Below are 26,590 nucleotides of genomic sequence, written 5' to 3' on the forward strand. Positions count from 1 at the left end.
GAGTGAGTGAGTGAGTGAGTGAGTGAGTGAGTGAGTGAGTGAGTGAGTGAGTGAGTGAGTGAGTGAGTGAGTGAGTGAGTGAGTGAGTGAGTGAGTGAGTGAGTGAGTGAGTGAGTGAGTGAGTGAGTGAGTGAGTGAGTGAGTGAGTGAGTGAGTGAGTGAGTGAGTGAGTGAGTGAGTGAGTGAGTGAGTGAGTGAGTGAGTGAGTGAGTGAGTGAGTGAGTGAGTGAGTGAGTGAGTGAGTGAGTGAGTGAGTGAGACAACTTTAATCGGTCCACAATAGACGTGAGTAAACTCAACATCACCTGCCTAGGCCCACTCGGGGACCATCAAGTCAAACCTGACGGCCCTCTCGCGGGCCCTCTGGTGAATAAAACAAATGGGGTTATTGGTTATACAAGGTTAAATCTTGCCATAAGCTTTGCAAACATCTCCTTGCATGCAGCATGGTCTGCAGCTCTTATTATTTCGCTGCGCTAAAATAGTTTAGGTTATTTTTCGAATGTTTCAGAATTCTCGGGTGAAAAAAACAAACTTGTTTTTCATGGTTTCATTCACGATGTCAAAATTTTCGGTAATTTCACATCTTTGGCACTGTCAACCCTGTGTCTTCGCTTTCGCGGAACAAGTCATACAGTGCTCCTCGTCAGCGTATAAGGTATACGTTGACTGCGACGTGTGTGTACCACGCGTGCGACGCAGTCGGCTGCCGCTGGTCGGACGCTCGAATGCCCGCAGAGAGAGAGAGAGAGAGAGAGAGAAACGGATAAACAGACACGCACCGAAATCTGAGGCACATCACCGATATAAGAAGCCAGCGTAGGTGGCAGTGAGCTGAGAGCACAGCGCATGCGAAAACACGAGAAGGCTGTATGAAAAGCATCCGAAACACATGGCGCCCAGCGAACATGACGTTCTCTTTCGCCTGAATGCACCGCTTGGTTCACCTTGCCGAACGCGCCAAAGCAACACGCAGCTGTAACGACCTGGAGTTCAGGCAGAGCAAACTTCCTTCCTTAGTCATGTACGCCGGCAGCGCCCATTCCGAAAGAGCATGTCCCTTAAATAAAGCGCACACGCTCCACCGGAACACGCAGAATAAGAAGGTTCACCTAATTAGCGCGGTCTTTTATTTTCTACACCTTACTCCAAAAGTGTGTACCAAAGCACAGAGTTCATTTGCTACTGACTTACAGCCCATCCTACGCAAGCCACTGTCCACGTGGCTTAAAACGGCGTCATTAAGTTCACACTTGGTTCTAATTGCCTTCCTGCATATTACAGAGCTGCGCTTTGAGCGCCCTTGTGCAAGAATTTAGCGCTGCAGTTTTAGACGCCCCACGGAAGACAAAGAAAGGAACATGCGTGCAATGACGCCAGGCCGAGAGAATGAATTCAGCCCGCACTACCCCATAAAATTTGCCGGTATTGCAGACAAGTCAGTAAACTAAACTAAAGAGTAAACTAAAGAGCTCCGTTCTCGCGTAGTGTTACTCCAAGCAATAACGCTAGCTTCAGAGTAACTTTCAGTGCATACAATAGGCGTCACGCAGAGTTTCCGACGTCCAGCGCATGTCATTACGAGAAGGTGGGGAGACGAGTATTGCGTGTCCGCGTGGCGTGCACACACTGGCGTAGCGAAATATTCTTTCCCGGGAAGTATGGGGCAGGGCTGTGCGCAGATGTGCCGCGCTCGTTGGGGACGGAGGGGGGAGGAGAGAGTGTTTTATGTGGAATCCAGCACATACCTGCAATAAAGATGAGGGCGTGCTGGCGCTGTGTTAGCATCACAAAGCCTGCTCCCCCTTCACGAACATGGACTCTTGCTATGCGCAGTGGGTGAGGAAGGAAGCAAGAGAAAAGCAGAAGGCAGGGAGGTTAACCAGGATAACGTCCGGTTGGCTACCCTACACCGGGGGAATGGGAAAAGGGAACAGAAAGATGACAGGGAGAGATAGGAGGGAAGGAAAGACGGGAAATGAGCGGTTAGTTCGCTGACGCGTGTGTTAGTGCACTAATAGTCACAGACGTTGACACAAGCCCGTCGTCCTCAAGAAGCACAAAAGTGCCTTCACCGCTTTATGGGCCGACGAGCGATGGGGGCGGTGTTCCAGCAGCACCTGCACGGAAAGCGTCCGATTGTCCAGTTTTTTAGCGCGTTAGCGAGTTCTTGTCTTTCTTGGGCATATCGTGGACAGTGGCACATCAGGTGGTCAATAGTTTCGTTGGTGCCGCAGACCTCGCATGCTGCACTGTCGGTCACTCCAATTAATGTAGAGTATGCCTTTGTGAAGGCAACTCCTAACCAAAGGCGACAGAGAAGCGAAGCTTCACGTCGAGGAAGTCCGAATGGAGGTCGGAGTTGCAGTGAGGGGTTTAATTGATGCAGTCGTGTAAGTCGTAAGTTTGGCGAGTTCCACTCGGTCAGTGAGAGACTGCGTGCCAGGTGTCGAAGCTGCCTTGCGGCGTCTGTCCTCGAAAGTGGAATTGGAACGCTGAGCTCTTCTTGGTGTGATGTGCGAGCAGCGTTGTCTGCGGAAGCATTGCCACTGATTCCACAATGACCAGGTACCCATTGAAATACAACCTCGTGGCCTTTTTGTTGGACGTGATGGTGAAGTTTCACGGTTTCGTATGTCAACTGTTCATGACAGCCGCGTCGGAGAACTGACTGCATGCACTGTAATGCCGCTTTTGAGTCTGAAAACACCGCCCATTTTGTAGGTCTTTCAGAATCAATGAATTCTAGTGCACGACGCAGAGCCGTTAGTTCTGCCGCCGTTGAGGTCGTGACATGCGATGTCTTGAACCGCAGTGTTATTCCTCGCGTTGGTATAACCACCGCACCACCAGAACTGGACGACGTAGTCGATCCATCGGTATAGATGTGCACGTGGTTGCTGTACTTTTCATGCAAGAGGAGTAAGCTCAGTTGTTTTAGAGCAGGGGCCGGTACATCTGATTTCTTCTGTAGTCCTGGAATCGTTATATGTACTTGTGGACGGCTCAAACACCACGGAGGAAGCACTGGCTTGGCCGCAGGTGCATACCCTGAAGTAAACAACTCACGATGTGCACTCACAGTAGCGCTAAATGTCGAGCAGGGCCTTTCAGCAGTGAGGCTCGCCAGGTGGTGGGAAGGGGTCCTAGCATAGTGTCTGAGATGCGTACGCATTGTCTCAACGGTAATGTGCGTCGTGATTGGGTAATCTTGGGCAATGGCAATGGTTTCAGCCGTTGACGCACTGCGTGGTAGGCCAAGACATATCTTAAGGGCTTGAGCTTGAATGCTTTGAATCGTACGGAGGTTAGTCTTGCAGGTGTTGGATATTGCAGGCAGGCTGTACCGCAGGAATCCAACGAACAACACCATGTACAGCTGTAACATACCGTGTATGGATACTCCCCAACTTTTTCCTGCAAGGAACCTGAACAGGTGACAGATAGCAGACAGACGCTTTTTCACGTAATTCACGTGCGGAGTCCAAGACAGGTCTCTGTCAATTACGATTCCCAGGAACTTGTGACTTCTGCTGTATGGTATAAGTTGTCTGTTAATTGATATTCCGTAAGCAGACATTGGCTTCCTCGTGAATGCCACCATTGCGCACTTTCCACATGAAATTTCAAGTCCTTGTTGACGAAGGTAGCAAGATGTCATTGTGGCTGCCTTCTGAAGCCGAGCGCGAAGCTGAAGTCGTGTTACACCTGATGCCCAAATGCAGATGTCGTCCGCATAGATGGAAAGTCGTACGGTACTTGGCAGGTTGTCAACTAATCCAATGAGGGTTAGATTGAAAAGCGTCGGGCTAAGCACTCCGCCTTGAGGCACTCCTCTGCTACCGTAATGCTCGGATGTCGGGCCATTCTCAGTGTGCACGTAGAATGATCTTCTCTGTAAGTAGCTGCACACCCACATATATATCTTACCACCAAGTCCTACTGCTTCTAACGCGCCGAGGATGGCTTCATGGGTGACATTATCGTAAGCCCCTTTAACGTCAAGAAACAGAGCAGCAGATAGTCGTTTACAGGCCTTCTGGTGTTGCGCAAATGTTACCAAGTCAACAACGTTGTCTGTTGACGAACGGCCACGCCTGAATCCGGTCATAGCGTCTGGGTAGATTTCATAGTACTCTAAGTACCATTCCAGACGTGTTAAAATCATTCTTTCCATTGTTTTTCCAACGCAACTTGCAAGTTCGATAGGACGGTATGAGGAAATGTCCAAAGCCGACTTGCCAGCTTTGAGAAGTGGAATGAGGCGACTTGACTTCCATTCCTGCGGAACCGTACCCGTCTGCCAGGAGTCGTTGTATAGGAGCAAGAGTGCCTTCCGAGCTTGGTCTCCTAGGTTACACAGGGCACGGTACGTAATGCCATCAGGTCCTGGCGCTGAAGAACGCCTGCACAAAGCCAGCGCAGCTTCTAGTTCTTCCATAGAAAACGGGCACTCCATGCGAGGATCGCGTGAGAACAGTGGGTGGTCGAGCGTCCCCGTTCCCGTTCCATCAGAATTTGCCTCGCCAGCAATCTTTCTGCAGAAAGATTCAGCGACGTCAATCTCCCTACATTGTAGATGTAGTGCCAGAGATTTAAACGGGTGGCGCTGACCAAAGGTTGTGCGAAGGCCACGAACAGTCCTCCATATAAGCGATAAAGGTTTTCGCGGATCCAGGGACTCGCAAAAGGATACCCATTGTCGGGAAGCCAGCTTGTTCATATGACGCTGTATTTTCTTTTGTGTTCGTCTAGCCAATCTCAAGTCATGAGTGGACTTCGTGCGTCTATATCTTCGTTCCGCACGACGGCGAATTGCTCGAAGTTTCTCGAGTTCGATGTCGAAATTGGTGCGGGCAGAACTCTTCAAAGGTGAATGCGTGGTTGTTTGTATGGCATCCTTTATCGCGCCCTCTAGGTTGCAGGAGGTACCGTCACGACAGCAGTCTTCCATGATTATTTTGTATTTAGGCCAATCGGTGAACTGGACGGCTCTGGGGGACTTGGAGCTAGTCAGACCGTCAATCTTCAAATAAGTTGGGATGTGGTCACTACCTCGCGTTTCTAAATCCGAAAACCAGTGCACTCTTCTCGAAAACGAACGTGAAACGAAGGTAAGGTCCAAGCAGCTACTATACACTGATCCACGCAGATAAGTGGGGCTTCCATCATTTGACAGGCAAAGTTCGCGTTCAGAGGCAAAGGACACCAATGTTCTGCCTCTAGAGTTCACTTTGGAGCTTCCCCATAGGTAATGGTGGGCATTAAAGTCGCCAGTGATCACCAACGGTTGTGGAGTCGATGTCAAAATTGCCTGTAAGCGCTCACAATCCAGGCGACTTGTTGGAGATAAGTAGGCACCAAGAATTGTAAACCTGAGCTTTTTCTTCTTCACTGTCAAGCAAACATATTGATTCACTTCGTCAGGAGGCACTGGGTGATGCACATAAGTCAAGTCACGGCGTATAAACACAACAATCTTGCTGCACTCTCCGTGGGTAGAGGACATAAAGCACTCATACCCGGACAGTGTGATGGGAGCTGACAAGTTTGGCTCGCATATCACGATGATGGGGAATTGGTGCGTAAAGACAAACTGTCTAAAGTCGGCCATGCGTGACTTAAGCCCCCTTGCGTTCCACTGAAAGACAGATGCATTCTTGACCTCCTCTTGAAACGACGCCATCTCTCGGGCTGTGGTTTTAGCCTAGAGCCGCAAGTACCGGACTCAAGGTGTCCAGCACCTGCAGTGCGCTCTGCGCCGACGGCGTTTTCATGCTGCTCAGTAGAATGCGCATGGCGTCCATAAGTGACTTCAACATCGCTATGACTTGGCGATCCTCAGTTGTCGTATCAGCGGTTTGTGATGTCATCGAGGGCGGCGCGATTTGATGTGACTTCGAGGCAGGTTGTGCTCGTGGAAGTGTAGGCCACTCTTCAGGAGGAGCGAGTGTTGCCCCTTTCTTCGTTGTCGCAGTGTCCGTCTTTGTGGAAGTTGGCGTTGGTATGGTAGCCGCTTTGCCGGAGGATGGTGTATCTCTATCGGTAGATGCAACTCTTCGTGATGCTCTTCGGTGGCGATGTCGTCGTCGCCGCCTGAGAGTAGCGGCAGCCTCTCTGTGTGTAGAATGGTCCCGTACCGTACGTTTGAGTACCGCTCGCTCGTTCCTCACCCGCGGGCAATCCTTGGATGAGGCCTCATGGCTACCATGGCAGTTAGGGCACTTTAACACAGTTGCGCGGCAGGCTTCTTCCGAATGAGATTCAGCGCACCGTGGGCACACGAGATTGTTCCTACAGACACCTTTTACGTGTCCCATCTTGCAGCATTTGTAGCATTGCAGGGGCTTCGGTACGTAGGGCCGGACTGGATGGCGGACGTGGCCAACTTTGACGTGTGAGGGAAGGCTGTCTCCCTCAAACTCAAGCTTCAGGCAACGTGTGTTGCCAAGTCTTGCGATGTGCGTGATAAGAGTGCCTTCAGTAGTTGGCTTTATTAATATAGGCAAGTCGTCCGTTGGTATAGAAATATCGACATCATAAATGACGCCGACAATGCTATTGCAGCCTGTAGGAATCATGGATCGCACTTTCACTTTGTCGATCTCCGTTACGTGCCGCAGGCTTTGCAGCGCACTACGGTGTAGAACGTCTACTGCGAGTACATTCTTCCGTGCGTTTATTCTCACGTCTTTGATCTCATTTGGTGCGATTCCCTCAAGAAACGCAGAAAGGACTTGCCTGTTTAGGAGTCGCAGATTGGACACAGGGTCCACAGGCATGAAGAGCATAGTGTACGGCCAGCGCTGTGGTGTTGTCTTCACGGTGGAGACACTTGCCGATGATGCGCAGGGGGTGATAATCATCGTAGTCATCTGATCTCAGGCCCATTGTTGTGTGTGCCCCATGGAAGCACTTTGGGGCCATCACTGTTCGTTCTTTGTGTTAACGACAGTGTCTTTATTGACCAGTGTCCAGCTGTCGTGATTAATGCCGATGAAACTAATTATTTAGTGCCCTGAAATATGCCTGATCTTGAAGAAGATACAACGAATTGCTTGAAGATAATTATTGTTTAAAGATAATTGTTTGAAGAAGCTGAGCAAAACGTCTATTGTCTTTTATAGAACCAAAGGCTACGCACAACACACACACACACACACACACACACACACACACACACACACACACACACACACACACACACACACACACACACACACGTGCGTGTGTGTGTGTGTGTCACCACTAACTATAGCCTCTAAGAACACTCATGCTCCTTGTACGTACGTCATTTTCAGCGCGCAAAAATGTATAGCATCATGAAACATCGTTCCAGCGCACAAAAAAAAACACGGACGAGAAGCGAAAGACAACAAGAACGCCGGTTGAAACATGTATATATGTTCTTCTCATCTATAGTATTTGTCAACAGTCCTTAGGTCTGGCCTCCAGAAAATTAAAGAGAAACGAGTGCATGATTCTGAAAGGAGTTGTTGGTCACGGTCGCAACAGGTTCGTTAGACTCATTGGTCCCCTATCAAGCTTCATCAATTTGGACATCAGTCGGCTTCTTAGTTCATTGTGCCTCTATATGATGCATTACGCTTTAATCTCCATTGCCACATTCATAAAGGGATTTTTCAGCTCGGGCCAATGTGACGTGGAAACGTTTTTGTGAAGGTGGTACCTAGCCTACAACAACGGCATCCTTGCAGGATGGACGCGCAGGGGAAAATACAAAAGCAAGACTCGTGAAATTAAAACAAGTAAATTACAAATGCACAGAAAGTGCAAATCCATTAACACCATTAACAATGTAAATGCAGCGCTTCATGGTGTGCGTTCTCGTTTATTCTCTCGTCGTCATTTTATGCGCTGTTTTTATCCCCATTACCTTGTTAAACCAACTAGCCCAGCGATGCACGTTTCCACCATTAACAAACGCCGTTCTGTAGACCTGTCTTTTGCTGTTTGATTGATTTATTTGGATGGAACTGAAAATATTTGCAACTCATCGCGCCAATCTCTCGACGACAGTATACTGGCGATTGATCGAAGAAATAAGATGAGATAAAACGAATAAATTACAGCAATGAAACAGTAGCTCCTGCCTCGTGTTCCTTAGATAAAAAACAAATAACAAGAAAAATATATTAATTGCTGCAACCAATACATGATAGGACAGGATAAAAAAATCGTACAGGCATCACCATGCAGGGTTAAACACTGAACGAACCAGAAAATCAAAGACTGGTTTAACTTTTAATAAAACAGTAAAGCATTAGGATCAGAAAGAAAAAGAAGCAGAGTAATTTAGTAAGCGTTAATACAGTGATCTATGATACCTCTCTTGTTCGGGTACAGTGTTCAGGTTCTTCTCTTAAAACCATTCGTTTCGCTAACACACCATCACGAAATTTTAAAAAATCGTCTTTTCAAAATACAACTGTGGTCACTTTTCACTTTATTGTGATGCGAAAACAGTTATCTGCAACTAATACCGGGGCTGCTCGTGAGAACGCAACATACAGCGAGCGTCCGCGAGGTGCGAGCGTCCGGACACATAAGTTTACAACTGCGCGAATGCAAGTGGCGAACATAATCGGTTGAAGTTATTGAAATTGGAAGCCTTAGCAACTGATATGTTACGGGCTTCTCACAAAAAGTGTCAGCATGTCACTTCCAATCCAAGACAAGATGACGCAGCCCATGCATCACGGTTAATGATTGCGCACAGAGACAACAGTGCTCTATATGCTCAGCCTACACCTTGTGCAAACATTTCATTGTTGCCTTCGACTAGCGTTCGCAGCAGCTTCCTCCAGGTGTGCCAACAAAAAGGATTAAGGTATTTCGCTCTTGCTGTCGCCGGTGTAGTGGTTTATTTTCCCTGCGTGCAATTGCCATCGCGCTTGCAGGAAATGCTTTGCTGTAGAGCCAGTAGCACGTACCGGCGGCCTGTAGCTTCAACCATGTGGAAATCAACGGTATCAACGCCAAAGTTCTCAAGAACGCTCGATATATCACCGGCTTTATATCATCACTAATATTTGAGCATTCTCTGGCTACCGGATCAGTTCCATTCGACTGGCGGTTTAGTAAGATCGTTTCACTCTTGGAAAAAAAAAGTTAATCTTTCTTGTGGCAATAACTATCGTCCTATATCTTTCACCAGTGTGTGATCCAAAACTCATGGAGCATACATGTTAAATTCTGAAGAGTCCAGGCTTCTATCATCTGTCAGCTTTCTGTCACACTAATCGCGCTAGCACGGCTTTAGGAAAGATTACTCCTGCGAAACGCAGATTGCCCTATTCCTGCATGACCTACATTCAAATCTAGATTTAAACATTCCTATTCGACGCTCTATTTCTCAATTTTGAAAAAAAAACATTTCCTAAAGTACTTCACTTTCGCCTGTTGCTTAAGATTTCAGGACTTAACCTTCATCCCTCTGTCTGCAATTGGATCTCTGCATTGTTAACCGACCGCCAACAGTTTGTCATTCCTAATTATTTTTCATCACCTCTGTCTCGTGTAATTTCAGGTGTATGCCGCAGGGTACCGCACTAAGGACCTCAACTTTTTTTATATATACTAATAACCTGCCTCTTGGCATTTCTTCATAAGACTCGTTGCAAACGACTGAGTATTTTACCGCCCAATAGCGAAAGAATCTGACGTTGACACTCTACAACACCTTTCCTTTTAACACAAGCTTGTGCGAGAAATGGCTTATGTAACTTAATCTTAACAAGACATCTCTCACCTCTTTCAGCCGTCACCGTAATTACGGTGAAAACTCCGACCTATCGCGTTTAGGATCGCCCCATAGCTCTCGCAAACTCTTTCAAATATCTCGGCATTCACTTTTCTTCTGACCTAACATAGACCTTATATGTTACTGAAATCACAAATTCGGCTAACAAAGTATTTGTATACTTACACTGTAACCTTACCGTAACACCCTGTTCTGCATGGTAAACTCCTCGCCCACGCAACTTTCATACGTCCGAAACTAGAGTACACTAGCGCTATCTTTGATCCTAATCAAGTAAACCTAACCAGCACACAAACCGCGCGACTAGATTCATTTTCTCTCATTATACCTATAACGTCAGCGTAACCGCACCGAAAAATCAAATAGGTCTTTCAACCTTAGCCCCTCGCAGTAAAGTAGCGAGCCTTTGCCTTTATCATAAATTCTTTCACACCCTCCCAGCAGGTGACCACTTCATACGACCAGCTCATCGTATCTTCCGCCGTAGCCGCTCAATTGCCGTTTATCGTCAACGTTTTACCAACCAGTTTGTAAGACGGCTACAAGCAGCCCCACGGCCAGACGTCCGGCTTTTCAAGGATGTGCAGCTTGGGAGAGGTTTCACCGCTATGCTTGTTTTGCAAGAACGAAGACTAACGAAACACCACAACTCTCAAAAACAAAAAGGGACAAAGTGTAACAAAGAGAAAGAAAGATAAAAAGAAGTTCATGCTGTGCATGGTTTAATATTGCCATTGTTTCCGAGAGGATTGAGGGCGGGGAATGCACAATAATAAAGAAGAAGAAAAAAACACTGCATAATCAGTTTGGCACCTTTTATATCTCGTGTATGGTCATATTTTTGCCTGCTTTCGGAAAGCTATGCGCCACGTTCTTAACATTCCATGCGTGGAGGAATGCTAACGATAGCAGAAGCCGTGTGTTATTCTGCGTTCTGCTGGCTTCGGCTCTACATCAACTACGAGTAGCGTTTATTCGCAAAAATTCCGAAAGCCGCGAAAAAAAAAAACGAGAAAAACTATGAAATCATTAGCACCCACACGAGCGCACGTTGCACAAAGGATTTCGTCTTCGCAGACTTTTTTTTTTTTTTTTTTTGGTGCAGTGGTCGTTCAGCTGGCGTACAAATTAAGAGCAAGAAGAACATTAATTAAGGTAGAACTATGTAAGAGGAGGGGCCGATGTGAATATTAGCAGATGCATTCAGGTTCTTAGTTAGCAGCGATGGCGGCAAGAAGGCGGTTTGCGTCTTTAGACGTTCTCTGTGCAAATGAGTCCGAACAAATTAATATTAGTATGATGTGGGGGTACACGAACTATCTGGGGATGATCATTACGGCATCATACGTACGATGGCTGATAGAGTAATTCATCTTTATGGGTCTCATAAAGACAAAATATTCTGTGGGAGAAGCATAGTTGAAAACATTTCGGGTGCAATACGAGGTTATGTAAGCCACGTGTTTTTTTTTTTTTTTTTCACTTGCGGAAACATTATAGAAAAACGGATGTATTATTTGGAAAGAATTGGACGGGTGATGCGATTTCCGCCGGATTATAATAGTTTCTTTTCTAGTGTTACCTAAGGGTCCCAAGTTAAACTTGCAGGTTTCACAAGCGCACAACTTAAGAATGGACAAAAGAAGGCATTCATGGGAGAAGCGCTAACTCACAATTAAAAGTTTATAAGGGGCAGACAGCATGCGTATAAAGAAGAGAGGAAGGTGCGCGAATATCCACAGCGCATCAGTGGAAAGGTGTCACTTGTGAAACCTGCAGTAACACGTTATTTTATGAGGCATACTCAAATTTAGGTCCTACCAAAGCTTTGTAAAGTTGAAACTTCGCGAGGGCGATGGTGCGTGAGACATTGCAACCTAAAAACCTTAGCACGCGATTAGTGTTGTTGTGCATGAATTGCCCACGATAGATTCTAGGTTAATTGTAAGAAATCATGGCTGCTAGGCGGTAGTTATTAAGGCTTTCATCGGCGACATTAGAAGTGAAAGAATATTGTGAAACACGCATGGCTTTTACGCCTATTAAGTTTAATTAGCCGGTCTGAGCACCGACCGGAAATACCGTCAAGATCAGTCTTCAGTGCAGTACGGCAGTAGGAACGCAGTCATCAGCGAAAATTTGATAGAAGGGACTTGTCTAGAAAGATCACTAGCGAATATCGGAAACAGTAATGGCCGCGAAGTTACTTCAAACTGTTTCGGCAGATGATCTGTGTCAGTGTGGATATACTGAAGTTGAGTGAACTAGCACTTGCACGTTCATTTTCAGATGTGCATAATGCATTTTGCTACACTTCCGCACTGAATTCGAATATCAGTCCCAACAAAGAATTGCATTTATGAAAGTTTTGTTATATATTAGAGCCCACTGGATGTGTGGAGTCGATCAAATGATTCGCGTTGGATCTTGCTACTAATACTTACTTTTGGTTATTTCAGAGTGAACGAAAGTGCTGAGGTAGGGACCCTCAGATAAATTAGCGCGTACGGTTGCAGCTTGCTGCAGCTTCGTTCTCGGCATATCATCCAAGAGCGACAAACAAGAAAAAAAAAAGTAGACAAGAGTGCGCCTTCGAATGCGGGACAGCGTTGCAGGGAACCGCATCTCCTCAGTAGGCTTTTATTATTATTATTATTGTTATCAGTGGTTTATTATTTAATTCTGGTAAAATAATGAAGCCCCATTCATTACCGCAGATACAAAAAGTTTCACGAGTTCCAGAGTATTGTAAGAAAGAAAAAAAAAAGCTAACGAGGCTCTCTTTTTTTAGGATTCTTCTCCATGAATCTTTATATCTCGAGTCACATCGAGACCTCATGTGCTCCTTCTAGTTTATGCGCTTGCACTAATCAACTCCTGACTTTACCTAGCTCCCATCTTATGTAACCATTGTTATTATTCATTGCCACGTGTATATAAGAGTAGCCTTCACCAGTATATTCTATCTAAATCTCCTTCCTTTACTGTCATTTCAATGAATAAAGAAACTTGAACAAATGCGAAAAACGATCCGCTATTGCGAACAATCTTTCAGAGCGTTAGGAAAGCCCGTGGTACAAACATTTTGCTTCGCTCACGCCAGCGCGAGCGCGCGCCGTGATTGATAGCCCTGCTGCTAGCTGCTGATCCTGACACGCAAAACGCACTCTTGCAACGCGCTTTGGAATGCCTGCTCTGCAGTTCAGTATAACGCTTTATGTAATGCTGTATAATACACAGCTCACAATAAATAAAATAGCAAGATCATTCCAGAAATTCTGCCACTATAGGTGCTATATACATTGGGTGTCCTATACGATGCTCGGTCAGAAAGAATTTTCACTAGCTTGTTAATTAAGATTTATTTGACGGCACCAGGAAAGATTCGCTTAGAGGAGAGGCTGTGCGGCAGCGACTCCGTTGCGCTTAGCTCCAGTTCTTGCGTTCTAATGCGGGGCGCCATTAAACATTTAGCGACTCTCTATTCGCGCTCGCACCACTAACAAATAACAAATAAGCTTATTCATTGAATGATATGACAACACGAGAAGTTGACAGCAGGAAGTAGTTTCAGCTACTGCTTGTCACATGCGAGAAGTAGGAATATATCACGAGTCATATAAATAATAACACCTCAAAATGTTATAAACGCTACAAACACTCGAAACCAAAAATTGTCGCACAAGAGAGAGAGAGAGAGAGAAAAGGAAACCATATCACACTCTAAAACACATTTGCGCTCTTTCAGGTTTATCTTGTCCACCAACAGAAATCGCCATCTATCTTGCGTGCGTTTTCTTTTTTTAACAGTGCACTCGCGCGGTACTTTCATGCCACTAACAGCATGCGCGTATATATCAGCGTGACATTGCGTTCCTGACAGGAAAGCATCGAGCGCAAAGCGTAAATAAAGGAAGATCGATGACGATGATTGTTGGAGGACAAGCTCCAAAGGGTGAAATTAAAAAAAAAAGGTTTTGAAGTACACTGGCTTCCGGAAATGAAATATGTGCCACGTACAATGCCATTCTGACCGAACAATTTACCTTTTAAGGGACGAGTGCACGTTTTTCAAGTGTTTTCACCCGCCGTGGTTGCTCAGTGGCTATGGTGTTGGGCTACTGAGCACGAGGCCGCGGGATCGGATCCCGGCCACGGCGGCCGCATTTCGATGGAGGCGAAATGCGAAAACACCCGTGTACTTGGATTTAGGAGCACGTTAAAGAACCCCAGGTGGTCCAAATCTCCGGAGACCCCCACTACGGCGTGCCTCATAATCAGATCGTGGTTTTGGCACGTAAACCCCCCCCCCTAATTTTTTTTTTTTTTTTGAAGTGTTTTCGTTGACTACAAGTCCAGAGCCTTCTTTGTGCTCACTGTTGGTCTCCGATCAAGCGAATAGAATGGGCGTGTAGAGTGTATCCCCTCTGGACATTTCGTTTTTAAAACATTATCATCTGCAGCGATAAACTAACCGCGAAAAAATGGCGCTTCCCATAGAAACCACTCATGTTTCAAAGCTCGCGGCCGCGAGGAGCGGTGGCTGCTGATGTCATAATATCCTGGTAATGCATATCGCACGTTAATTTGCGGGAAATGACCTAGCACAAAGCTACATTCTTGTGCGTAGCATGGGTGTTTATAGCTCGCCTCCCACTCAGCGGCTTCCGTGGTGTGCGATAGAGCGCCGCTATGAAATGGCCCATCTGCGGGGTAGGTGATAACATTTGTAGGACAGGGACACGAAAGTCTTGCAGCCCACAGAGAGCGAGAGAGAGAGAGGTGTTGATGCACTTGACACCTTGGCTATGACAGAACAGGCTTCTAGGAATGGCCTCTGAAAGAGGAAACATCGGTATCGTGTGAATTTGGACAAAGAACCGACCATCGCAGGACAAGTTGATAATTCATTTGCTTTACTGGCCAATACCACCTTTACAAAAAGATAGCTTGCTTCCAACGCCCTTCGTATGTGGTATCATAATACAATATCATATCATATCATATCATATCATAATATGATATAATATCAGTCTGTGGTATCGTAATACGATGGTGTAACTGCAGTTCTACGAAACGCTTGTATTGTCACGCCTGTTTCCACCTCTTCGCGTATACTTTTAATAACGTCGTGCGAGCGTACGGCCGTACGGCGTTTCAGCGGCCTGTAGAGCAGAGGGGCGGCGTGATCGGCGACAGTTCTAATGCCCACTGCTGAACTGTTCGCTTCAGGAGTGCCCCTCGGCGCTAAAAGGCCTCTGATACGCCTTGCGGTCGACGCTCTTGCTACGTCCCCATCGTTGTACAGGAATATAGAACTTTTTTAAGCACTGCAAGATTCGCATAAAATGCTGTATCAAATAAAACAATGTTACCAGAGTAAGTGGAACGTAAATGAAATACACCAAAAGCCGTAAGGAAGTGCCCAAACAGAGACTCTGTGCATGGCTGAGTGCCAGTCCCCCGTTGAACGGCAGTTTGCGCTTCTGTCAAGTAAATTAAAAAAAAATAATTCTGCGCATTTCGTGCACAAATGTAGCATTGGGAGGCAATATAAGATCAGTTCACTCCAGTCAGCATGTATCATTACCAAAAAATCAGGCCGAATGGTTCACAGCGGAACGCTGCCTTGTACATTTCAATGCGCGCCGTCGCCGCCTATCAACACTTACGCACCGATGGTAATGCCACCTGTAGTTCGATCTTGTGGAGAATACTGTGCACAGCTAGCATTTCTTCCGCCACAGAAGTAAGGTAACATTTGTTCCGCCGTTCACATAAAATTAGTGGTTCCTCAGAGTTAAATGGAAGGTGGCTGCATTATAACACACACAAGTGCTTTCATGCAATACGTTACGTGGGGTGTGTACTGTGTTACATTATCCGGCGGCAAATAGCATATCGGATGTATTAATGGACGTTTACAGTAACATGTGTTGTCTGTAAAAGACAATGCCTACTATAACCAAAGACAACACTGCTGATCCTGTACAAGTGCACAGTGTCCTAAAGAAAAGTCTATTGAAGCATGGAAATCAAACGACTCGCGAGATTGTGGAAGCTCTTCACGTTCATCAGTCAGGGAACTGCGTGAGCCAACCTTCGATTGCGTTGAGGGAAACGGAGATTTCATCTTTTAGGTGTTAGTGACCGTGGGATTGGTTTTAGTATGGAGGGACGCCTTACCTTGTGCTAATGCGTGTTCAAGATGCCGGCACGTACCATGTATGTTCGGTCTTTTTTTTTATCTCTCGCTTTTCTTGTTGTGCTGTTGCGTCGTTTTTTTATAGGCGCTGGTTCTTGCACCAAAATTAATGCTCTTGATTAGTGAGAGCGCCGCCTCGTTATCCTTTCTTCCTTTCTACTCGTCTATATCGCGCCTGTCTAAAAATTAATTGAGTGTTACTGTGTGAAAAGGAAATTTCAGGCCCGTTGCAAGTTCTGAAGCCGTAGTTGTCATAAATTTGCTACATTCAAAGGCTATAGTAACTACCACAAAAGTAATTTACAATAGAATATTTCTTCGTTGACATATACATACCTCAGTTCTAATGCGTATGTATGCATACAAATATCGATCGCGAACACGCACTGAAGAAATATAAAGCGCGAAACAGTGGATCGTCGGGATACGCATTAGCAATGTGTATAATTTATAGGGTAGACTGCACCGTACAGGTTCAGTAATCCCTAGGAAACAATTAAAATTCCCCAAATTTCGTCGTTCTGAGAGCCTCCAACAGAGCTATATAGCCAAAACCAAGTCGATTAACGTGTTTAAGAAATACGACATTATCGTAGTTGTTCTCAAACATAAAATAGCTATTATTGTTTAGGACATTCACGGGGGATAATCTAGTGATATGGAAGTTGCGATCATGGCTGGTAGATAATCCTGGTCTCCTTGTTGTCGCGAGGCGCATTGCCAGCGAGCTAGAGCAAGCACATCGGCAGCCAGGAAGAGCTATAGGAGGGGGGGGGGGGGGGGGGGGGGGGGGGGGGGGGGACGACGACCGCGAGATATAGACGGGAGAGCACTCTAAATCACGCACTCTAAAACACGCACTCTAAGACACGCAGTCTAATTCACCAAATGTACGCATACATCTCCATTTCCTTTTTTTTATGTGCTGTGAAATCCCAACGGTTAATGCGTTCATTTAAGCCATAGCTGGGCAACTGCGAGTTACAGAACGTTACATGGACGAATTGGAGGAACCCGTACGGGTTTCCTTTGTACCAATTGCTACGACTGGGTGGATGTCTCAATTTCCATTTAAATACGCTACTGTAGTATACATATAGATCATCAGGTTACTTCAGACGAGCTGTTTTTTATCGCCCTTCGCGGTTCCGCGCACGACATCGACGCCGCAAAATTGTAATTATTTGAGGAGATAAAATCGTTATGTTGTTTTATTTCAGCTAATACTGGCCACTGTCCTGCGCCAAGCTAACAACGCCACAAGGAATAGTGGAAGGAAATTATAATAGCCACCTTTCAACTCTGTTTGATGACATCCTGGGTCTACACAGTGTCGTGTCACACATGGTCCTCATGTAATACTCTATTTTAGCTTTCATCTTGTTGCAGTTAATCAAAGCACGAAAACCCACGACTTAATTGTAAGGCAATATGAATTCGCCGTAGTTTTCTCAGAACCACATAGTGTCACGTGTGAGTGGCGGTCAATAAAAGATAAACAATTTGTACACGGGTCAACATTGAAAGAACACCACTGGTTACGTAACTACTAAGCGAGAGTCATGCAATAATTTCAATTATCATAATGCATTTGACGTAATATAAGACGTATGACGCGATATGATATGAGTCCATGCTCACAAATTAATTTTTTATACTGCTGAGTGATGTTCACGCCACCCCGTTCATGTTTCATGGTATCACAGAGATTGTGAAGTGATCAATACATCCTGACAAGTCACTAAAGCGCGGCATTCACGTCTCGCTGCTAGCACTTCATTTGTTCCAAACGAGGTAAAATATTTTTTATGTAATTGAAACACGAAGTGATATTATAATTGATATGCTTGTGGTGAGTGGAGGGCGCGACAATCACACATCGCGCACTCGACACGGGCAGTCACTGATCTTACTACAGCGTAAAGACGACAGCGCAAGACTAATTGCTTTTGTACACCTTCAAAAAATGCAGACCAGCATTTACGACTGTGCTAAAATCCCAAAGAAACGGTATTTAAAGATGTACATGCCGTACATGCACATGTAAACACGTAGAGACTAGCAGACGACGCGCGGCGCAATCCCCACTATTTGTGGTTCAGCCAGTGCCCGCCAGGCGGCGACTCTGCTTGATCTCGAGGCCAATAGCCGTGGAATATTCTTTAGCTCATGTGATAACTTGTTCACGTATGGAATATATTGCAGCAAGATGTATAAGAGGCTTAGTTGGTTTCCATTCATCATCTGTACTTTATATCGCAAGGAAAAAGACGCGACATGGTGGAGGCGTGCTCCGCAAACACACACATGGTGTGTGTTTGCGGAGCACGCTAACAAAAAAAAAAAAAAAAAAAAAAAAAAAAAAAAAAAAAAACGACAACGTTAATCGTAAAGACAGCTTAAAAGAACGCCAGCTTAAGGTACACTGGTGTTAATAATCGATAAATACAAATGTGTGATCCCCTGAATATCATAGAACATTGAATGCCCCATAAAACTCAGCAAGAAGGCTGGGAAATACATTTCAGAGGTTGCATGCATGATCCCGTTTAGGCTTTGACAAGGTTTACTTATCGGGCCGTTTTATTGACGTACTAAATGGGAGCATCAAGCGTCACCGAAATCATCTAAACCATCCTATATTGCAGAATATGTGGGTTCTAGTCGGTTTTTAATGAAACAAATATATATATTTCCAAAGTAAAAATTCGGCAGAGACACTTAAAACTGCTTACGTGTGGGAATGCAAAAGAATTATACCGTTTGTAGACCTCGGAACGTCATGAACGCGCACATTTTATATACTCATGACGTGGCGCCACCCCACTGGCTGCGCTGTCACGTGCCCGCACGCACTAGGCACACCTTCATTGAGCCGGAACCGTGAAGCCGCCGTGGCGTCCGGGGTGCGTGCTCGTCTCGCACCCCGGTGGCCCTGGTTCCATACCCACCCAGACCAAAATGTACCAAGTTTTCTTATCGAAGCCATTTATTTACATTGTTTACAGGAACCTCCCTGAGAAATTTGACGGCAATCCGAGCATTTCATGGCCATGTTTTTACTCTTTGCGCCGTCGCCCATTTCTGGTACCATATTTCGGTCACGCCGACTACGACCTATTTTTTGCGTAATGGGGCATATAATGCTTTCGCATTAATAACCTGCTCACGCGAAAATTAGTAGAGGCCTTAATATCGGAAAAGAGGAGATGTCTACGTGAGCCATCCTTCTGCCATGATACAATATAAGAAATTTGAACTTATCGCCTGCAAACGTATATGTACGTTTGTCCTTCGGTTTACTAGGTTAGGTTCTTCATAGCGCTGCTCCGTCATTCGTGATCTCATCTGTATATATGTGAAGTTTTTTTTCAATAACACTCTTCAATTGCGAGTAAGTGCTTGTGTTGTAGTTCCACCGTCTCTAGTCCCTTTTGTTGTTCGAAAATGTAAACGTGACGCATAGAATAACAGCAATGATTGGCTGACGCTTGGCAGCTGAGATATCAACCAGCACCGAACTTAAAGAATTTAAACGAAGCCAGTATAGCAAAAAGCGAAAAGCAGGATAGAAAATAAAAAAAATTAGTGCCATTCCACTCCGTGAAGCTGGATGACCACCGGAGCTGTATACAGTGTGTCCCAGCTAAAAGTAGCCAATGTTTTAAAAACGACGGAGTGTGCTAGGAAGCTCAAACTAACTCAGTGGGGTTGAGGATCGCGTGTCCTAGTCTGCGGTATTTTTTTTTTTCGTTTTGCAAAGTCAATTAATTAGCATAAACTAGTTGCCTAAGTTTTTAAATATTGGCTTCACCAAGGAAGTGCCAATACGAAAGTTGTAGATCACATTTAAAAATGGCTCTCCTCTCATCGCCATTATTCCCTTGATAAGCATCAGCTTAGGCATCGTCACATCGCTGCGTCCATGTCTCACACTGCGCATACGCCTGATTTGGTGGTTGCACTTCGGCATAGCTTGTGAATGGTGTACTGAATAAACATAAACATTGCATAAGGTTTATGTCGTGAGCTGTGCGGCACAGCGCCATAACGTTTCTTCGTCGGAGTACAACAAATCAGTCGTCATGCCATTGCAGACGTCATATATACTATATCGTCGTCAACGTCGTCATGGCTTTAGTTGCTCACCTTACACAAACATAATCGTCCGTCTGGCAACGCTTTGCAGAAAACCAGACGACGCTGTACAACCAACTACTTGCAAAGTTCTTCGCATAACATCGATTGCCGCGATGTGTGGGGCCTGCATAATTTTTTATGTGCACTGAAAGTTGTGAAGCAACGTCTTGGGAGCATCCTATCGCAAGATTTTTTTTTTTCAAAACCATTTATTACTAGCAGAGACAAGCAAATAAAAACATTGCGAGCGATGGCGCGAGAAGAAGAGACACCCTCCCCGCAAAAGAAACTCTCTTCCATTTACTCGACCAGCGCCCGCAATGAACATTCCTTCCCTACCTTCTTCGATGTTGAAGCCGACAGCCTATGTCACGTTTATGTCACGAGCTCCCCCTTTCCCTCCCTGCCTATGCTCTCTACCTTTCCGTTTCCATCGCGGCGCATTTCAAGCGCCTACTAAAGTCCCTCCACGTACCACGGGAATCGCCGGTCGTTCACGTTGTTGCTTCGCCATGTCGTGGTCTCTGACATTAAAAAAATTTAACGGATTTTGTATAAAATGGTTGCTATTCTTATTTTCTTTGAATGTCTATCATAACTTCATAACATATCTTTACAGTTATATTTAGCCTCCTTTTTTATTTAGCGTGCATGCGTGTGTGTGTGTGTGTGTGTGTGTGTGTGTGTGTGTGTGTGTGTGTGTGTGTGTGTGTGTGTGTGTGTGTGGTGTGTGTTGTGTGTGTGTGTGTGTGTGTGTGTGTGTGTGTGCGTGCGTGCGTGCGTGCGTGCGTGCGTGCGTGCGTGTGCGTGCATGTGCGTGCGTGTGCGTGTGATACTATGCTTGTGAAGGAGTCATGTGCAACGAACAGCGGCTGCTGAACAGATGCAATGCGTCTGCTGAAACTTGAGAGCTTCGGCTTCCAGTCGCCACGGTTATCGCAATCTTGTCTGTAGCCACCATCTCCATGAACTGCAATAGGATTCTGTGGCTAACGTGTTGCGGTGTGCTATTACAGACTCTGCCTTCGCAGCGTGAAATCTCAGCCACGTTTATCTGGCTTTGCCGGTGATTAATATCTTTAGCGCGTTAATGGCCGGCGTACCCGTGCGCAGCCGCGCGCACACGCGCACGCACAGCAACAGCGCAGCCGTCCTTATCGCCCTGATCGTGCCAGCACCACTACTGATGCAACGACCCAAAGGGAGAGTGAGAGAAGCAAGGCTCGAGCAGTGTTCGGGCGCTGCAGCGGTGCTCCTATTTGTTCGCGCTGACATTTCATTGCGAAAGCTTCCGTTCGTTGATAAAAAAGAATAATTCTGAAAGGGTGCGGCACCTCTCCGCCCCTCCTACCCTTTCACCAGGTGAGCCAGGCGACGGCTTTTTGTCGTAGGAGAGGAGAGCCCGACTTGGAGAAAGAAAAAAAATAAGAACAAGAGCTGAGAGGGAGCTTCGGTCCGTGGGTCTCACGACTGGCAGAGAGGCAGCTGCTGCCAAGAGGTGAGGGTGCGCGCGCGCGACTGTCGGTTGGAGCTTTCTCCCTGTGGCGACGATCACATACATGCCTCATCATCGTCCGGCACAGCGAAGTCGGCAGAGAGCGCGCATCATCCCCCGCGGACCTAGTCTCACACCAGCGGCGTCCGCGACGCGGTGCGATTGCGTGCCCTTGGTCCGACGGTGCCTGAGGCAGCGTTTCTCCTCTCACCTGCAGCGCCAGCCGGAGCAGCCATGGGTCTGTCGCGCAAGCCCGCGGTGCGTGCGCGGCAGATACACGGTGTGATCATCGTGGCGGCTGTCTTCTGGATCAACATGTTCGTGCTGGGCTTCTTTCGCGCCAGCGGCGTGCTCTACGTGGCCATGGTGCGCACCTACCACTGCAGCCACGAGCAGGCATCGTGGCCCTTCAGCCTCGCAGGGGCCACGCTCTGCATGACAGGTGAGCGCACTCCTCGTCGCTGTCGCCGCTCTTCGCGCTCGGTTGTGTCGCCCGCGTTACACCTGATTGTGCGAAGATGTTGCAGGAGCGCTTGACACCGGTGCAGTGGAGACGATGGACAGCTAACGTTCTCTTTTTGAGCTTAACCTCAAGGCCTGCTATCAAGAGGTGAAAATACGTATTCGGAAACGAAGTGACAGCGGCGGCTGACATCGATAACTCAATGGTACGGACTGATCGCCAACCTAATGCACTAGAATTCACTAATGGAACACTTTATCTCGTAGGTTGAGGGCTCACGTGGCAACTGTATAATTTCAAGGCACCACCTTTTATCAAGAAGACACAAGTGCCAATTCAAAATTTTCATCCTTAAAACGTGCAGCAAAATGCATTGGCGTTCCACATGGTATTGTCCCCAGACGCTAGAAGAGACCCTCTGGAGAAGTACTACGGGGAACGCCAATGCTGAACATTTCGGCGGCGCCTGTCTCTAAACCAAGAGACAGAACGTTTGGCTAACTTGAGTAACAAAATTAAAAGAAGTATCTCCTCCTGCTCATCTTGCTCATTACCATCATTGCTGCTAGCGATGATGGTCTTTGAGCGAACTTCAAATAATAATAATAATAATAATAATAATAATAATAATAATAATAATAATAAGAAGAAGAAGAAGAAGAAGAAGAAGAAGAAGAAGAAGAAGAAGAAGAAGACGAAGAAGAAGAAGAAGAAGAAGAAGAATACGCCCTGAAGTGTAATAGCTAGAGAGAGAGAGAGATGATGATGATGATGATTAATGAAGTTTATTGGCGCAATCCCAGCTGTGGCCAAAGAGCGCCAAGAGAGAGAAATAAACAAAGGAAAGGCAAGAAGGTTAATCAGAAAAAAATCAGGTTTTCTACTTTGAATGTCGGAAAAAGGATTAAAATAAGGCTGTGCGAATATTCGAATATTCGAAATTTCGAATACGAATCGAATAGTATCTGCTATTCGATTCGTATTTTATTCGAAAATTCGCTATTCGAAATTGTCGAACATTCGTTTCTTACAAATATAAGGGACAGCAAGACATAATGGAGGCTCGATGGATAGAGAGCGATGGAAGTGAGCAATGTTCCGAATGATCTTGCTGCGGTTACAGCGCGGTGACACCAGTTGCTGCACGGGGCAGATAACTTCGCTCAATAGTTTCCAGTGATTAAGTAAGAATGGCTCGCTGTTAGGCAATCTATACATGAGTTTACTGTCTCGATTTATTATTTCATCAATCTCACCATGTTTGCGACCCTTTAAACAAATGTGTGACGCGATCTTATCACACTTCTACCCTTCAAAAATGTTTTTAAGAAAGGTGCATCTAGTGAAGTGCTGTTCATTTGTTTCATTACTGCTATTACCATGACGCCTCAGATAACTAAAACCAGTTGCTTCTCACTTCCTAGTTGGCAGCAGCTTCAACTGCGAACGGTATTACATCCATGTGTCAAATATCATTTGTTTACAAAACGAATTCGACATAAACTTTATATTACACTTTTTTTTCAGAAATGATAAAATATTCGACATTCTGTTTGATATTGCGAGGTCGTTTGTCTCGAGTATTTGCATTTGATTCGGACACAATGTTGTCATTGACAGGATGAAGTCATCGTGAACCCCCCCCCCCCCCCCCCCACCTTCGTTGCAGTGGGATAAACAATACATCACTCCTGTAGAGCAATGGTCAACGAGACGAATACGTCTATCTGGTAGAACGGCGTGTTTATTTATCTGCAAATTTTGCACAGCACTATTCGCAGATAACTTATAGGGTCACTGCCCACAAGAAAATTGCGCTCATCTATTTTTTTTTCTGTGCGTGTGTGTGTGTCTATTGTGCACATTTAGACTACGTGGAAATTGGAGCTCAAACTACTTATTGCTTCCACCGTATTTTTCTTTCTTTTTTAAACAGCTAACGTATAATTACGTTTTTGGTTAAATAAGAATAAAGCAGTAGCCGGAATCTTTCATCATGCCGACCCCCAATATGATTCACAGATATCAAAGAACAAACAAACAAACAATCAAAAAGAAACAAAAAAAAGAAAGAAAGAAAGAGAGAGAGAGAGAAGAAAAGGAAAGACCCTCCTTCAACGAAAGGTATTTCAGAGCCGCATGAGGTCGGCCCTGAAGCACCTATGGCTGATGACGCAGTTGTTTAGTTTTTACGAGTTTTGTACGTCCTCTGTAGTAATTCAACCTCTCTTAATTGGGCATTGGTCCAAACGTAGCGCGAGAAACGTCATACACGCAAACACGTGGCGCGCATAAATTATTATATTTTTTTGCATGCATTGTCGCTATCGACCACTTCACCAAACGTTGCTCTTTGCTTTTTTGCTCGAGAATGCTCTCAAGAATGGTTTTTATTTTACATCATATGTAGTATGACCTTTTTTAAAAAAAATTATTTCGAAGAGATTGTCTAAAACTTTTTTGTTGTACGGTTGTAGGTTGTAGCTAATTAAGAGACTTGATTAGTTAACTTTTCAATTAGTCAGAGATGCTTCTGGGTGCAGTTTTTTGCAACTTCTCGCATTTCAAGAAAATAAAAACAATAAAGAACTTGATTTGATTTATTCACTTTAAGTCACATGTTGCATTAGCGAAATTGAAGCTGGGCAGTTGTTAAATCATGCCTGCTTAGCAAAACTTCTATGACCACCACCACCTTTGAGATATCCATTCTGAAAATGTGCTACTAAATGCAATGACGTTCCAGCTAACTTTTCCTTAAAAGCGTTCACGCATCTAGCAGTTCTAGACGATCTGAACTGGAGCGCCAACGCATGTTTTTGGCAGAGTTTGGGGACAGATTTCTCGAAAGTGGTACTAGTCTTAGGATTTATTTAAGACGACATGACTTCACTACTGGTCGGCTTCAGTTTTTCTATTGTTGTCATATGGTTCTCATATACCTTCGCACACCCGGCAGATATTCCTTTTCTAAAGTAATGTCTGCTACCTTTAACTAAACACTCTTAACTAAAGGAATGTTTACCGAGAAGCGCTTAGGATAAGGAATGTCTACTACCACCGAACTGGTAACTACTGTTCGTGACTTTTTCCCTGTATACCTCCTTAATTCATTTATGTCCTTGTGTGTATATGTGTACAAATCAAATAATAATAATAATAATAATACTTGACATTTCTTTGGAACTGGACGTAATCTTCTTTAGATTTCACCAAGGGTTTCGACAATGCGCCGCACACTACACTGATTAATAAAGTGGAATGCACTGATTCAAATATACATTACTAAATGGGTAAAAGTATATTTAGGGATCAGAACACAGTATGTGGATGTGAATGATGCCGTTTCACAATTTCTAGTGGTCACTTCTGGAGCACCGCAGGGCAGTGTTCTAGGGTGATTACTTTTCTTAGTATATATAAATGACTTGGTATATGCAGTTTCAAAGTCGGTTTCAATAAAATTATTAACAGATAACTGCATGATATTTAAGGCTATCACAGAGGTGACCATGATGGCCTGCAGAGAGCACTTTCGGAAGTGGAAGGATGCTGTGAAGGCTGGGATATGCTTTTGAACAGCGACAAAACTGTACTTGTAAGAATTACGTGAAAAAAAAAATATTCCAAGTCTATTCTAATAGAAACACCAAATATCAAAATCAATGAAGTTTTCAAATGAGATATCTACGAGTGACTTAATGATTTGACATGTTTATTAAGTATTCCGGGCGTTTGCGCTGCCGCATTTGGTGAATTATGTTTTTAAGAAACGTACAAGCCACTTGTTAGGTAAGATCAGAGTACGCTTCGGAGATTTTGGAACAACACACCGAAAAGGATACTCAGCAGCTATATAAATGGTATCCAAAGAAAGGCAAAGATTTGTTTTTTTGTTTTTCTGAAATACAAGAGATTTGACTCAATCACCTCTTAAGGACAATAACGTTTCTACCTTAAAGCTTCGTCGAACAATTACCTGACTTTTTTTTTTTCATTTTTTTCATAAGATATGCAACAGCCAATTAGAGATACTACCTATTCATAATATCTTGTCCGTTTAACGACACGAAGAATTCGACACGCACAGGAGCATACGTTAAAGCCAATTTTCGCCAGGACGAATTCATTTAAGCACACTTTTCTCCAGCGGACCATTTCCGATTGAAATTTTATTTCAAGATCAGTTTTTGAAATGTAAAATTTTCCCTAAGCGCTTGAATTCTTGAATTAAGTTGGTTGTTTGCTATAACCTCGACCACAATTTTTATCGTTATGTAGAACTTTTTGCAACAATCCTTACATCATGGTCGTGTATGTCTACTCATGGTTGCATAGGCATTTGTATAACAAATTTATTTCGCGCTTTAATTGTGTGATGATGCTTTATCAGTGTCTGTTCTTTCTGCTTGCTTGCTATTGCGCCTGTGTCTACTGTACCCATTCTTGCTGATACTTTTGTTATGAATCCACTCATTCGTGGGCCAGAGTAGGGCCTATTGC

General features: G+C 45.0%; 1 protein-coding gene across 3 annotated transcripts in view; it reads left to right on the forward strand.

Moving 5' to 3' along the window:
* LOC119462312 (uncharacterized) overlaps positions 1 to 26,590 on the forward strand; it is a 69,006-nt gene that overhangs the window by 20,717 nt on the left and 21,699 nt on the right. For 2 of the 3 annotated variants that reach the window (XM_049667614.1, XM_037723658.2), the window contains exon 2: positions 21,842 to 22,066. In XM_049667614.1, the coding sequence (XP_049523571.1) occupies positions 21,859 to 22,066 (208 nt within the window). In that variant the 5' untranslated portion in view covers positions 21,842 to 21,858. Of the gene's footprint in view, positions 1 to 21,582; positions 21,781 to 21,841; positions 22,067 to 26,590 lie in introns of those variants that run through there. The other variant, XM_049667610.1, reaches the window with a different exon arrangement.

This window comes from Dermacentor silvarum, chromosome 1, assembly GCF_013339745.2.
Source record: "Dermacentor silvarum isolate Dsil-2018 chromosome 1, BIME_Dsil_1.4, whole genome shotgun sequence".
Lineage (NCBI taxonomy): Eukaryota > Metazoa > Arthropoda > Arachnida > Ixodida > Ixodidae > Dermacentor > Dermacentor silvarum.